The sequence below is a fragment of the Poromitra crassiceps genome, assembly GCF_964638095.1.
Source record: "Poromitra crassiceps genome assembly, chromosome: 16".
NCBI lineage: Eukaryota > Metazoa > Chordata > Actinopteri > Beryciformes > Melamphaidae > Poromitra > Poromitra crassiceps.
Genome location: NC_139645.1, coordinates 40741444 through 40758301, shown reverse-complemented (window position 1 = coordinate 40758301; position 16858 = coordinate 40741444). Strand labels below are relative to the sequence as shown.

General features: G+C 41.9%; 1 protein-coding gene across 1 annotated transcript in view; it reads left to right on the top strand.

The window, feature by feature from the left end:
- LOC310791644 (uncharacterized protein) overlaps positions 1–16858 on the top strand; it is a 103669-nt gene that overhangs the window by 53414 nt on the left and 33397 nt on the right. Inside the window, exons 8-10 of the mRNA XM_083653297.1 lie at positions 2317–2337; positions 5617–5637; positions 6398–8270. Coding sequence (XP_083509423.1) covers positions 2317–2337; positions 5617–5637; positions 6398–8270 — 1915 coding nt within the window. The remainder of the gene's footprint in view (positions 1–2316; positions 2338–5616; positions 5638–6397; positions 8271–16858) is intronic.

The window sequence follows — 16858 nt, the reverse complement described above, 5'->3', positions numbered from 1 at the left end:
AAAGCCTTTTTTCCCCACACTGCCTGATAAGACAGGTAGGAGATTACAGCCTCTGACTGGCAGGGGCTCAAAACTACGATATAACAACTTTTTATTCATTGGTCATTCATTGTGATATAAATTAGTGACATTTTCCCCCAAATACTCATGGTTCTGTGCTGTTGGTATTTGGTAGCCTATCTGTGATACCTGCAGTGCAGTGCATCAAATGAGCCGCGTCAATTAACGATAATGACGGGAGTCTCCCGCAGCAGCAGAATGATGTATTCGCGCAGATTTTCAGTCCTAAATATCAAACATGTTTGATATGATCGGGACGGCCCCGATGAGGCTTTGAGCAGATCGGGAGGGTTAAGATTGGATCTGCAAACAGCTCACACTACAAGATAATCGGTGCCGAAAGTCGGGCCCGACCAAGCTTGGCAAGCTGCCAGGACAGATTTCTCCTCCGATTCTCGGGAGGGGTGAATCGGGCATAAATCGGCCCGAAAATCCTGTAGTGTGAGCCAGCCTTAAGCCTTCTTCTTCTTCTTCTTCTTTGACTTTTATGGCGGTTGGCAAGCATATATGTGCATTACCGCCACCTACTGGAGTTTGATATCAGCCAAATGCCTGAGGGGTGGGCGTGGACTCGAAGGCCACGCGAGCCCAGTGCATTGTGGGAAGTGTAGGATTTCGGGTCCCCACACCCGCCTCTCCCCTCCACCCCCCCCCCCCCCCACACACACACAGAGTGGATTTTAGTTGATAGCTATGGCTGTGAACAACCAATTTCAAAAATTTCAACGGATTCGAAAACCTTAGGGGCGTGAGATTTTATATATATTTATATTCCCCACGGGAAAGCCGTCCTTTAATCTTTGCCAAGATAATCCATTCACCGCCTGACAGGTGTGACATATCAAGATGGTGATTAAACAGCATGATGATAGAGGACCACAGGAATGAGTATGTGTAAAAGGCAATGGGATTTATGTATGGGGATTTAGGTTACATGCATGAGATAAGGTAATATAATAACACAAGTTTATGAAACAGTGAAGTTTGTGTATCAGCAAGATCATCTTCACAAACTACGACCACTTTTATGACTTTTGAAGCGTAAATGGTTTTTTTAAACGCAGAAATATGTCATCGCTGAGCTACTCTATTGCACAGGTGTGCCATGGCCTGGTTAGCTCTGAAACTCGTAGTTGATCAAACTATTTCAACTTTATCTTCGGCTGAACTTACATTTAGCAGACATCCAATGATTCAGTTAGTAATTTATGCTAACGGCCGGAACACACATCTTGCGTGTGCTGTGCGTCTGCGTGGCGTCTGCGTGGCGTTTTCATTTCGGTTCCCATGTTAACAGGTTACAGCAGCCACACCACCGGCATCAGACGCGCGTCTCAGGCGCGTGTCTTGCGAGCGTGAGACGCGCGTCATCTAGAGAATAGAACCGAAGCCTATTTTTTCAGCTTTCCGCGCGCGTGTCTCTAGCGTCTCTACAGAAATCCACATTAAAAATGACCTATTTCTGTTCATAATCATATCATACAAGCACTATTTTCAAAGCAGACATAATAACTGTTAGCAGAGTGGGTTAATGCAGCAGTTCTCGCGTGCACTCCCAGAGCAGCAGCAAGAAGTGGTTCTTCTCCCATGGAGCTGTTTATTGACACTGACACTGGGTCAGAGACACACACACACATACATACGTTTTCCATGCATGTCATTGGCTGTAACCACCTGTGTTGCGTTCAGGTAACATCCTAAATTACAATGTTATACAATTGAGAGCATATTCTCTTTTATATCAACAATAAAATTCTCACAACACTTCCGTGTTTATTTCTCTGGGCGAATTTGCGGCATATTTTTTTTTGACTCTGGTTGCCAATCAAGGCTCGTTTTGATTTGAGACGAGAGGATGAGCTGAGCTCACAGCTGCAGTTCTCCTGCCCTCTGAAAAACCAGATAGGCTACAACGTGGCTTCGTTCCTCCCCTCCCCACCACACACACACAGACACACACACACAAATCATACTGCCTCGATTCTGAAGTGAGCCCAAGCGATCTTCAGTTAAAATCATCATTGTATTGTTTATAGCAAATTTAATAAAAGGTAAACTCTATAGGAAGAGAGTTGGCAGACAGGCAGCAGCGCAGCAGCTGCACGCACCAGCCACGCTGCCTGTGTGGATGCCACGGGCGTGCCAGCCGCAGCAAGCACGCCACGCACACGCACACGCCACGCACATGCAAGATGTGTGTCCCGGCCGTAAGAGTTATTGTTTAACATATTATTTCCTATACTTCTTTTCCTGCAGTAACAGTGGAGCTGAAAGAAGGTCGGTACCTAAATCACTCATACAATTATTCCTATTGATGCAAGAATAATAAACGTGCAAATCATTTCCTGTATAGCTCTAGTTACTGTATCCCTTCCTGTTCACCTCAAACTATACTTGACAAAGATATATGTTCCCATTTTTTGAGTTGTAATAAAGTTCTAAAAGGAGTGATGTTGAGAATATTTAAGTTTAATGGTAAACCTGTAAAATAAAAGATATTTAGGGGTTCAAGCCCTGAAGGGGCTGAAGCCCTATTGTTTTTGTGCTGGTTTATTCTTCTCCTTGTCCTTGTCCTTGTTGTTCATCGGCCTCGATGCAAATTCCCATGAGTTGCTAAATGCACAATGACAGATATTGGGTGCTAGTTTCTGCTCAAGAAATATCTTTCGAATCGGCCTGAAGGCGGCGCTATAATTGAAGGTTTTACGTTAAAGGCCATAACTTCCACGCCGTTTGTCCAATTTTCAAGCAACTTTTTTCCACATGTATAGAAATTTTTATTTGGTCTGAGGATAAGCCCCCTTGAGATGCAGCATCTCGTTTACGAGAGGGTCCTCGAACACAATACATGAAACATTTCAGGAATACAAAACAAAGGTAACATTCAACGAAACAATTAACAAATACACACATAAATGCGCTCCCACCATCCCAAGCATCAATTAATCTATACAGACATCAATACAAACGAGGCTTTCCCACATAGTTAAGTATAGACTATATTATATAGGCATATACTAGACATAGAATAACAGACAATCAAAAACAAGAACAACTTGATTTAAAAAAACAAACAATGAAGTCTTGAAGATATGAAAAGAAGTAATTGATCTAAATGAGTCAGGCAAATTATTCCAGTCTGATGGTGCTTTGAATTTAAAAGCTCGTCTCCCAATTTGTTTAGAGATTTTAGGGACAATAAAAAATGGTTGTTGAGTATGCCTAAGTGAATAAGATGATCTAAATGGAACTAAAAGCTGTTTTAGGTATGACGGATAGTTAAAGTGAATGCATTTGAAAACAAAGAGTAACCAATGAAAATGTCTCCTAGAGTAAAGTGGTTGCCAGTTAAGTGAATCATACATGAAGCAATGATGTGTGCGGTAAGGACACCTCAGAACAAATCTACAAATATTATTAAAAACTACATTTAAAGACTGCAGATGAGTATCTGAGGTATTCTGATAAATTATATCCCCATAATCAATAATGAGAAATAAAAGCTGTTGAACAATACGTTTTCTCACTTTGAGAGTAAAACAATTAGATGATTGATATAGAATTCTAAGACTAGCATTTATTTTATTTCTAATGAAATCAATATGAGGCCTAAAAGAAAATTCTGAATCAATCCAAAGTCCCAAGTATTTAAATTTGTCGACATTAGTAAGTGGAGACCCATCAGTAAAGTGAATGGCTAATTGAGAAGATACAGCATGATTAAGACTATGGCTAGTGCCAAACAACATACTACAAGATTTCTGTTTGTTAAGTACAAGATTGTTATTTGAAAACCATTTTTGAACAAAAGAAAATTCCATTTGCAGAGAATTTTGAATTTTGGTTATATCTGAATCAGATGTATATATAACTGTATCATCTGCATATAACTGAACAAAACAATTGGAACACATTTTTGGAAGATCATTAATGAAAATGGAAAAAAGTAAAGGTCCTAAAATAGATCCTTGAGGGACCCGCTTATCAACAAGTAAAAAATCAGATTGATTACGGTTAAGGAAAACACACTGACGACGATTATGAAGGTAAGAATTAAACCAAAATAAAGCCTGTTGGGAAATACCAATACCATGAAGCTTATCCAGAAGAAGATAATGATCAACCAAATCAAAAGCCTTAGTTAAATCAATAAATATTGCCCCTGTAAAATGACCTTTGTCTAGGGAAGAAACTACATCATTAGTAAATTTTACAAGGGCAGTAGTAGTAGAAAAATTTGAACGAAAACCAGACTGAAATGGTGATAAAATATTTTGAGCATTAATATACTGTGATAATTGATTATAAATTAACTTCTCAAATATTTTAGCACTACTGCAAATAATAGAAATTGGTCTATAATTGTTAACATCCAAAGGATCTCATGTTCATGTTCAGGTGAACCTGATCTACAAATTTGCCTCAAGGTCCGCCTGGAAAGGTTTTGACATATTTTGAAAAGTTTGGAAAACACATTTTCGACATCTCCTCCTAGACCGTTTGACCGATTTCCACCAAAATCGGCAGGAAGCATCTATGGAGCAAGCTTGACTATCCTGATTTTTGGATTTTTGAAATCTACTTTCGTTTTGGAAATATTAACACAAAGTTGTGAGAGGGCGTGGCCTCTCAGCTAAATTGTCATAACTTCATGACCGATTAATGAGCGTGTTCGGAGATCATCACAGACCATGTGTGTCAAATTTTGTGCACCAAAAGGGGGCACCATAAACGGTAGAAATGGGCGTGGCCTAACACAAAAAAGGCCGTAACTCCGCACCTGTTTGTCCAATGATCGCGAAACTTGGCAGATATATCAAGGAGGATTTCCTAGTCAAAATCTTGAAGTTTTGTCATCATTAGTGAAAGTGGGCGGGGTCTATGGTGTAAGCATGTAATAGCGGTAAATCAAGTCCATTCGCATAATCGGTTGCAAACTTCTCAGCCTCATCTGGAATGGCATTTCTGACATGCTATTTCGCAATTTGACCAAAAGCGGGCGCCACAGATGAAAAAATTGGGCGTGCCCTAACACAAAATATGCCGTAACTTCACACCCGTTTGTAACTCCCAGGCTGTTTCTCCAATTTTCAAGCAACTTTTCCCCACATGTTCACCTGAACGTGCTCTACAAATTTGCCTCCAGGACTATTAGGCGTTCAATTTGTGCAAGGCTTGAACCATTGCTATTGCCGCTTGCAGCTATATTTTGAATTGTATTTTTATTCAGATTTATAAAATATGTTATAAGTTTATTTACTTACCTTTGATTACTTACCTGGACGATAGATGACGGAGAGCTACAGTTTTCCGACCGCATCACATGAAATAGAAAATCTTAGTTTGTCTTAGATCCTGCGTTTCATATTATTTAATTTGTATTGAAAAGTAAACCGGAGTTTGTTTATTAAATTTTGTTTTTTTGTGCAACTTCTCTGTGAGTGCTTACCATGAATGTGTGTCGGCAACTCTTGCATCTAACTAAATTGAATGGTAGTGGACTAGTCATATCAGGGATTGTTTAACATATTCTTTCCTATACTTCTTTTCCTGCAGTAACAGTGGAGCTCAAAGAAGGTCGGTACCTAAATCACTCATACAATTATTCCTATTGATGCAAGAATAATAAACGTGCAAATCATTTCCTGTACAGCTCTAGTTACTGTATCCCTTCCTGTTCACCTCAAACTATACTTGACAAACATATATGTTCCCATTTTTCACAAGTTGTAATAAAGTTCTAAAAGGAGCCATGTTGAGAATATTTAAGTTTAATGGTAAAACTGTAAAATAAAGGATATTTAGGGGTTATTTTTATATGCACACAAAAGGCTTGTTCCACAAAAGGCTTATTCCTCTCATTTGTTCACAAATATGTTTAAATCCGTGTTAGTGAGCACTTCTCTTTTACCAAGATAATCCATCCACCTGGCAGGTGTGGCATATCTATGCTGATTAAACAGCATGATTATTGCACAGGTGTGCCTGGGCCTGGTCAGCTCTAAAACTCCTGGTTGAGTAATAATAATCGATTCTACACAGTTACCTCACACCGGTGGATGGACCTGCTTGTCCATCCACACCACATGCATTATGGCTGCGTTGCGGATCCGGATTGACTCTCACCCATGTTAATTGATGGGTGATACATGCAGTACGAAACAATTACACACCTGTTCTATTTTTGTCGGATCCCGCATACGTCTGACAGATGACATGAGTGTGGGTCTGTTCGCAGCCGTACCGGAGCCGTAACACATCTGTTCCGGAGGTGGTGTACATTAGCCCTTACTCTTTACTCACTCTCATTGATTTAATCTGTTGTTTGGTCTTTCAGAAACTATTGCTGCATGTCAACGTCAACACAAGTCTAAACTGAAGCTGACGTATCAGTGTGTGTGTGATTGGCTTGCTCAAGCAGGATATAAACCACTTCTGAATCAGATGTACACACAACTTTACATCACAGAGGGAGGGAGTGATGTCAATTATGAACATGAGGTCAGACTGCTTGAAGCAGCATCCAGAAACCAGAGATCAGAAAAACCAATCACATGTGAAGACATCTTTAAACCCTTACCTGGAAGAGCTAAACCAAGAACAGTGATGACAATGGGAGTGGCTGGCATTGGGAAAACAGTCTTAACGCAGAAGTTCACTCTGGACTGGGCTGAAGACGAAGCCAACCAGGATATACAGTTCATATTCCTGTTCACTTTCCGAGAGCTGAATGGGCTGAAAGAGGACCACAGCTTGTTGGAACTTATTCATCTCTTCTTTCCTGAGACCAAAGAAGCAGGAATCTGCGGATTTGACAAGTTCCAGGTTGTGTTAATCTTTGATGGTCTGGATGAGTGTCGACTTCCTCTCGACTTCAACAACAACAAGATTGTGACTGATGTTACAGAGTTGACCTCAGTGGACGTGCTGCTGACAAACCTCATCAAGCATAATCTGCTTCCCTTTGCTCACCTCTGGGTAACCACACGACCTGCAGCAGCCAATAAGATCCCTCCTGAGTGTGTTGACAGGGTGACAGAGGTGAGAGGCTTCACTGACGAACACAAGGACGAGTACTTCAGGAAGAGATTCACAGATAATGAGCAGCAGGCCAAAAGAATAATCAAATACATCAAGACATCACGAACCCTCCACATCATGTGCCACATCCCAGTCTTCTGCTGGATCACTGCTACAGTTCTGGAACATCTGTTCAAAGCCAGTGAGAGAGAGGACCTGCCCAAGACCCTGACTGAGATGTACATCCACTTCCTGCTGGTTCAGTCCAAGCAGCAAAACATCAAGTTTCATAAGAGAAGTGATAAAGAGACCAGGGAGATGATTCTCTCTCTGGGAAAACTGGCTTTTGAGCAGCTGGAGACATGCAACCTGATCTTCTATGAAGCTGACCTGAAGAAGTGTGGCATTGATATCACAGCAGCCTCCGTATACTCAGGAGTCTTCACACAGATCTTTAAAGAGGAGCATGTGCTGTGCCAGCAGGACAAGGTCTTCTGCTTTGTCCATCTGAGCATTCAGGAGTTTCTGGCTGCTGTCTACATGCTCCACTGTCACACAAACAGGGATAAGGAGGTTCTGGAGAAATTCCTTGGTGGTGGTGAAGAAGAAGAATCAGAATCAGAAGAAGAAGAAGAAGAAGAAGAAGAAGAAGAAGAAGAGGAAGAAGAAGAAGAAGAAGAAGAAGAGGAAGAAGAAGAAGAAGAAGAAGAACTGGATGTCTTCCTGAGGAGAGCCATGGTCAAATCCCTTAAGAGTGAAAATGGCCACCTGGACCTCTTTGTCCGCTTCCTTCATGGTCTCTCACTGGAGTCTAGCCAGAAACTCTTGCGAGGCCTGCTGGGTCAGACAGAGAGCACACCAGAAAGCATCCAGAGAGCCATCACTAACCTGAAGGAGATGCACACTGATAGGTTAAAAAGGGATCACTTAAATACCTCTCCAGACAGAAGCATCAACATCTTCCACTGTTTGGTAGAGATGAATGACCAGTCAGTACATCAGAAGATCCAACAGTTCCTAAAGTCAGAGAACAGATCAGATAAACTCTCTGAGATCCACTGCTCAGCTCTGGCCTACATACTGCAGATGTCAGAGGGCGTTCTGGATGTGTTGGACCTGGAGGCCTACAACACATCAATGATTGGGCGACAGAGGCTGATCCCAGCTGTGAGGAACTGCAGGAAGGCTCGGTTAGTCCTGATGTGAATACCAACTACTGTTGGTAGAACAGTGTAGAGCAGTGGTTCCCAACCACCGGGCCGCGAACCGGTACCGGGGCTTTTTTTTTCTTTTTTCATTTTTTTTACAAACTACAAACCTAAATACATGTAAACGTCAACTTGAAACTATGTTTCAACTACCACACAGCCTATAATATTATAGCCTATGTTTATTTAATATATATATATATACTGTATATATATATATATATATATATATATATATATATATATATTAAAATTGACAACCGGTCCGTGACTTTTTTTCCATCTATCTACCGGTCCGCGGCACAAAAAAGGTTGGGAACCCCTGGTGTAGAGTGACCTTAATATACTGTAGCGGACACAATCAGAATTACTATAAAGATATATAGTTCCTCAAACATACACAACTGTTGTTCTACATAGCAGTGGCACACAGTAATCACATTACTTTTCCTCTAACAGAGTAAAGTCATTACTGTTGCAGGTTCAGTTTCACATTCAAATTAGTAATCTACCAGATAGGTTGTGAGTTTCATTCTTTAAGTCTATCAACTCTTTATTGGTGTAATTTCTATGAAATAACCCCCTTGTATTATTCTGCCTTCAGCTCATGTCAGAGATATTTATGAATTTAGTGTTTTAGGCTCAAAACTTAAAACCCGACCAAATCTGTGGTGAAGCCTGACTGACTCTAATGGTGCCAGGCTGTTTTTTTTTTAATCAAAAGTTGCCTGTGGAGCTCAGGTCATTTTTCATTATACTTTTAATCACTTTTTACAGAAAGGCTTCCATGAATTTGCATTTATGAATTATTTTATGTGTGGTTTTTATGGATACATTAACCCCTTTTGGAAAATTTCAAATAATATGAAACTGTATAAATAATAATTATCTATCTATCTATAATTCCAGTAGTGTCTGTCTGTCTGTCCTTTGCGTATCTCAAGAACCGTTGGTCTGATCGACTTGAAACCTGGCTGGGGAGTGCGCTTAGTAGTCCAGGCAAAGTAACTCATTTTGGAGCCAAAAATAGAAGTAATTGTAAAATAATTTTTTGCAGCTTAGATCATTTCTATGAGGTGTCCAGAACAACATACTAAAAGTCCTAAGAAATCCTAGTTGAGGAAATATGTTTAATTCTCATCAATCCAAGATGTGTGCCAGTATAAGGCCAGACAACAATACACCCCAATGGGGCTATTTTTTTTCCTTTACTCCTATCAAAATAAAACTTTATACAATGAAAGTATCCATGAAAAGTAACATTTTTTGTATTACAAGTTTCCTTGAAAATGAATTTGAATATGCAAATGAGCTATACACAAATCGAATATAGGCTACCCAAAATATACCCGCATAGGAGTAAAGGAAAAAATGAAGCCTATCACAATCAAACCTCACACAGTGAAAGTATACATGAAAAGGAACTTTTTTGTTTTACAAGTTTCTTGGAAAAATCTATTTTAAATATGCAAATGAGCTCAACACTAGGCCTAATTGACTTGTCCAATAAGCCATAAAGTCACAAGTAAAACAGGGGCTAAATAACTAACACATTCATGTCTATTCAGTAAGTTAACCTATGCATAAACAAGATAAATTTGAAGTCACTTGCCACACTTACCTGGGTCACTTGCCACAAAAAGACTTATATTGACCTTAAGAATTGATTGCACAATCTTGCCTCCAGTTGCTTTCTAATTTTTATTCATTTATTTGCGAACAAGCCTAACCAGATAGAAATGTCTAGTTAGAAAGGAGTTGGTGGGAGGTACGGTGGTGCAGTGGTAAGCACTATCGCCTCACAGCTCGAAGGTCGTGGGTTCGATTCCCACCTGGGACGATGTGAACGCTGAAGGAATGCGTGCCCGTCCGCATGTCCTCGAGTGCCCACCGCCTGGGTGGGCTCGTCAAAAGGGCCTTTCTGTGTGGAGTTTGCATGTTCTCCCCGTGCCTCCCGGGGGTTTCCTTCATATAGGAACCCCCTTCACAAAAACATGCAATATCCTGGTTGCTAATGTGGTTCCTCCTCTGGTCGTTAAGGGCGCCTGTTCAGAGGGAGGGGAACTGGTTGGAATAGCGTGAACCTCCCACGTGCTATGTCCTACCGGTGAAGCTTCCTCTGGCAGGTGAAAAGAAGCGGCTGGCTGACTGCCCATGTCTCGGAGGAAGCATGGAGCCAGTCTCGGCTCTCCCCAGATCGGCAGAGGATGGAGTAGCAACCAGGATTGAGAAATCAAGTGAGCACTAATGGGATAAAATGGGATAAAAAATCGGGAAAATTTAAAAAAAAATAAGAAAGGAGTTGGTAACTTAAAATGTTCCGATTGGGTTTCTAGCCTAGATATTGCTGTTGCTAGCTTCTCATAACACTGCAAAGCTACTTTACAAACGGTGGAAGTCTGATGTGTGGCCCGCCTGGTCTGAAATACTTGCTTACTACAAAAACAAAAGCAGTTTTGGTGTCTGGCAAAATGATGTAAAGAGCTGGAATGTCTGGAAAGTGTGTCTATCTGGTTTTTCATCTGTCTTCTGTGTGAGAGTGAATCGTTTAGTTGGTAAGAATGACTTCTGCCTGTTATCTCGTAATCTTACCAACAATACCAATTATTTGTAAATCTACCAGCCCAAAATGTAATCTCACCACGTTACTAATGACTAAGATGGCTATTCTGACTTTCTGTCATGTCATTAGGTTAGGCTTGTTCGCAAATAAAAAATAATAATTTAGAAAGCAACTGGAGGCAAGATTGTGCAATCAATTCTTAAGGTCAATATAAGTCTTTTTGTGGCAAGTGACCCAGGTAAGTGTGGCAAGTGACTTCAAATTTATCTTGTTTATGCATAGGTTAAGTTACTGAATAGACATGAATGTGTTAGTTATTTGGCCCCTGTTTTACTTGTGACTTTATGGCTTATTGGACAAGTCAATTAGGCCTAGTGTTGAGCTCATTTGCATATTTAAAATAGATTTTTCCAAGAAACTTGTAAAACAAAAAAGTTCCTTTTCATGTATACTTTCACTGTGTGAGGTTTGATTGTGATAGGCTTCATTTTTTCCTTTACTCCTATGCGGGTATATTTTGGGTATATATTCGATTAGTGTATAGCTCATTTGCATATTCAAATTAATTTTCAAAGGAACTTGTAATACAAAAAATGTTACTTTTCATGGATACTTTCATTGTATAAAGTTTTATTTTGATAGGAGTAAAGGAAAAAAATAGCCCCATTGGGGTGTATTGTTGTCTGGCCTTACTGGCACACATCTTGGATTGATGAGAATTAAACATATTTCCTCAACTAGGATTTCTTAGGACTTTTAGTTGTTGTTCTGGACACCTCATAGAAATGATCTAAGCTGCAAAAAATTCTTTTACAATTAGTCTGTCGTAAAACGCTACTTTGCCTGGACTATAGGGGTACCTGACTGAGTGCAGTGCGATAATTTTTTTTAAGAAATGTGCCCATGTGGGAAGCTACAGCAATATTTTACATTTTCAGGTCTTCACAGGCCACTTTAGGTCATTGTGACATCATCAGTGATGTCAAAGGGGGGGAGAACGGGGGGAGTGGGGGGGGGGGGGGTGTTGGGTGAAGAGTTGGAGTGCAGTGTCTGTATGTCTGTCCTTTGCGTATCTCTAGAACCGTTGTCGGCTCGACTTCAAACTTGGGGAGTGCACTTAGGGGGACCTGACCGAGTGCAGTGCGAGAAAAAAATTAAAGAAATGTGCCCACGGTTGGAGCCACAGTGATATTTTACATTTTCATTGTGACATCAGTGATGTCAAGAGGGAGGGGAACGGGCTCTGCGTAATGGGTACTGCACCAATCGGGGGGCGGAGAAGAGTGGGAGAGCATGATGTATGAATGGGGGGAGGGGGATTGGGTAGATGCGCTCCCTTCGCTCCTCCACCAGTGCAGGTCGCCTCGCCCCTCCTTCGCTACAGGGGCTCAAAAGTCGCTCATCCCGATCTCGACTCTTCTCGTCCCTGGCACCTCAATGGTGGAACGAGCTTCCACCTTCGGTCAGGACGGCTGAATCACTGCCGATCTTTCGGAAAAGACTAAAGACTCACCTTTTCAGGCTCCATCTGGGCCCTTCTTGATCTAACTTTGTTCTCTCTCTTTCTTTATAAAAAAAAAAAAAAAAAAAACCTAACCTAAACTTGTACCACTGTTCCTTCAGAAGTTGTAGTTGTCATAGACTGTGCTCCATAGTTGATTGCTCTATTGCTGACAAAAAATGTGTTATTGTAAGTCGCTTTGGATAAAAGCATCTGCCAAATGACATAATGTAATGTAATGTAATGTAATGTACCCATGGGGGGCGGGTGAATGGGGAGAAAGGGAGGGAGGGAACGGGCACGGGTATTACACTAGTAACAACAACAACAACCATTATCATTATTATTGTCCTCGTCATTATCATCATTATTGTTGTTGTTGTTGTTGTTAATTACGGTATTTTAACTATTATTATCATTATTATTATTGGTGGTGGTGGTACTGGTGGTAATACTACTAGTCGTAGTAGACATAGTACTATGCTGTATAGGTTTTGATTGGTATGCTATAGTCTCAGCTCTGCTTTGATAATCTCTCATTTTACATTAAATGTGTAAACAGACTTTCTGGCTGTGAACTCTGAGAGATCTGAGCTCTGAAGTCCTGGTCTCAGCTCTGAAGTCCAACTCCTTTATTATTTATTCAGATTGAGGTTCTGCGAGTTGATAGACACTCACTGTGAAGTTCTGGCCTCATCTCTGAAGTCCAACCCCTCCCATCTGACAGAGCTGGACCTGAGTGACAGCTACCTGTTTTCCACAAGTGTGGAGCTGCTCTCTACTGGACTGGAGAGTCCACACTGCAGATTAGAGACTCTCAGGTCAGACCTATTTGATAATGTGCTGATATGAATATTGTAATTTGCTCTGTCTCTATTGTGTCTTTCCATCTGAAATCAGACAGTAGACATTGGTATCGTTTGGATTCTATCGATACCTTTCATCAATACCTATCGATACCAATAGAGGGTATGCACACCCACTGGAACACACCCCCTCAATCGGGAATGAGTGTCAAAATGAGTGTCAAGTTCCTCCCTGAGCAGCAGGTGTCAGTTATCTAGGCTGATTACTGCATTCAAGCTCAGTCGTGCTGTGACTCAGTGAGCGTGACCCCACAGTGACTTCTGCCTCTGTGACATCACATGCATACCCTCTATTGATTTTATCGATATTCGGTACTGCTTATCGATACCGATACTTATCGATACTCTTACCGATACTACTCTCCATAATTTGGTGCAAAAAATAAAGACATGAGATGAAGAGATGCGAAAAGATTCAAGTTATTTTATTACAAGTTAAATTCCTGAGAAAGCCTATTTCACCGGTTTGAATTTGATGATCTATTAAACCTAGGCCACCTGGGGTCCGCTCACTATGCCGACAACCTGCAAAAGGTTATGTTTTAATTAATACACAGGACAAGATGTTACTATCCCTTGTCCCAAAATCAGAGGAAAAACAAATTTAGAAGCCCAATCCAGAATAAAACTAACATAAAAGCTAACACGCTAACAAACTAATAAACAAGACACAAATCACCAGTTACCCTAGCCAACAGCAGTATGAAGCATGTCATTCGGGTTTTCAAGTGGGCACCGTCCTTCACCGATGTTTCGTTAAGTTAGGCCCACGACACCTCAAGAAGGCTTAACGGTGTAATCCAGCGTCCTGGAAACACCCCCCTCCATGCTACCCCCGCACAACTGCATATTACCTCACTATCTAAGCCTAGCTATCCAGGTCGGTTCGGTATGACATTCCTAACTACACCACCACTGTCAATGATTCAGCCCTGTTGATGCGGACCGTCACTCATGACCAACAACAAACAATCAATCTTACCTTAGCGAGCTCCCCAGCTAGCATGTTTCCTCCTTAGCCACAGCCATTCACTTGCTCGTTCTGCTGCCTGAGACATGTTGCTAACCGCAAGTTTCAGGCTCCGTCCCCGAATGCCCAACTCAGTAGGGCAATAACGGACTTTACCACAAAACCACGGCAGCCCACCTCTACAGGCCGCACTCGAGTCCTCCAACCTCGCTGCTCTGCCTCTGCTGCCATTTCAGCATACCTAGCTTTCTTGCGCTCATAAGCCTCCTCAACTCGATCTTCCCACGGGACTGTGAGTTTGATAAAATAAACTATCTTCTCTACCCCAGACCACAGTAACAAGTCCGGACGTAGCCGGGTGCTAACTATATATGCTGGGATGACTAGCTGTTCATTCAAGTCAACCCTCATTTCCCAGGCTCCACCTACACTTAGCTGCCCTAACTTGTGCCTGACCTTAATTGGTCTAATCTTTTCTCCCTCGCGTACAAATTTGATCTGTCTAGTCTCTTTGCTAGCAACTAGAGAATTTACTTCTAGCCGCTTTTCCTCAACTGCAGCTGCCAAACATTTCAACACCTGGTTGTGACGCCAGGTGTATCGCCCCTGGGAGAGACTGACCTTACACCCTGACAGTATATGCCTCAGTGTACATACACTAGAACACAACGGGCAGGCACCATCCTCGCCCAACCACTGATTTAAGTTCTGGGGAGATGGCAGCACATCATAAGTAGCCCCTAGAATAAATCTAATTCTGCTGGCCTCCATGCTCCACAACTCTCTCCACTTCAACTTTCTCTTCTCTACACTCTCCCAGTTCACCCACTGTCCTTGCTTTGCCTGCGACACTGCCTTAGTACATCTTACTGCCTCCTCTTGCCTATGTACTTCTTCAACTACCATCTTCCTCTTTTCTATTACTGATGCCTTGTTCCACACAGGTTTCCCTATGCACAACCCTAAGCCTCCACGCCCATGCTGCACCTGACCTATGATATCCCTGTGTCTAAGAGCTGACTGTGCTTGCTGTACTGCCTCCTTTGGGTTCTACTTCCTCCCTGTTTTAACTGTGGGCGCTACACTCCTAACCACTGGATCCTTTGACTGAGTCAGAGTCATTTCCAGTCTAACCTTAGCACACTTGAACTCCTCTGTCAGGCTAGATAATGGCAATTCCAATATGCCTTTCCCGTAAGGCTACACTGCTTAGGCAGCGTGGGACTCCGAGCCATTTTCGAATGAAGGAGTTAATCATCCTTTCTAGCTTTTCTACCTTTGAAAGGGGAACCTCATACACTGTCAGTGGCCACATCAACCGAGGCAACAATCCAAACTGCAAACACCACAACTTTAACTTTCCTGGGAGCCCTGACTTGTCTATACTTGAAATACCTTGAATCATTTCCTGCCTCACCTCCTCAAACTGTCCCTTATCACTGAGACTTGCATCATACCATCTTCCCAAACTCTTGACCGGTTTCTCTAACACTGTAGGCACCACCTCATCATTTATAACAAACTTCTTACCTACTACCCTCCCTTTAATGATTGAAATACTCCTGGACTTACTTGGCTTCACTTTCATTCTAGCCCACTGCAGATTACTATTTAACTTATCCAACAATCTGCTAGTACATGGAGCGGTTGACGTCATAGTCGTCATGTCATCCATGTATGCCCTAATTGGAGGGAGCCGCAGCCCTCCCTGCAGCCTTTCTCCACCCACTACCCATTTTGAAGCCCTAATAATGATCTCCATTGCCATGGTAAAAGCTAATGGGGAAATTGTACACCCTGCCATAATGCCTATCTCCAGCTGCTGCCAAGCTGTAGTGTACTCTGCTGTGGTAAAGCAGAGTGGAATATCTAAGAAGTAGGCTTTAACTAAGCTCTTTATACTACCTGGCACTCTAAAGAAATCAAAGGCCTCCCATAACTATGTGGCACTGACCCAAAAGCATTAGCCAGGTCCAAGAATACTACATGCAGGTCTCACTTCTCACGCCTAGCTGACTGGATTTGGTGCCAGATCATGCTGGTGTGCTCTAAGCACCCGGAGAAGCCGGGAATTCCAGCCTTTTGCACCGAAGTATCTATTAGCCTATTCTTTTATAGGTAACTAGACAGCCTCTGTGCCACAACACTTAAGAAAACCTTCCCTTCAACATTAAGTAGACTGATAGGTCTAAACTGACTTATCTCTAACGAGTCCCTTTCTTTAGGAATGAAGATTCCCCCTGCTCTGCGCCACGCCTTAGGAATAACCTGCTTCTTCCAGACTACCTTCATCAGCTTCCATAGAAACTGCAACACATCTGGAGCACTCTTATACAGCCAGTAGATGACTCCATTAGGACCCGGGGCTGAAGAGGCCCTTGCACTTCTCACTACTTCTTGAACTTATTTCCACCTTGGTGGGCTATCATCACACTGGCTCTCTATTTCACCAATAGGTGGAATATCAGCTGGGACTGTCATCTCTCTAAACCTTTCCCTATCTTTGTGAACCTCCTCCAAATATTCCTCAAGCTTCTGCTTAGGTACCATAAGGCTACCATTCTTCTCCTTACTAAACAATGACTTCACAAATCTAAATGGATCCTTATAGAATGCTATTCTAGCTCTCTCTTTCTTTTTCCTATTTTTCCTAATGCTCTCTGCTCTTCT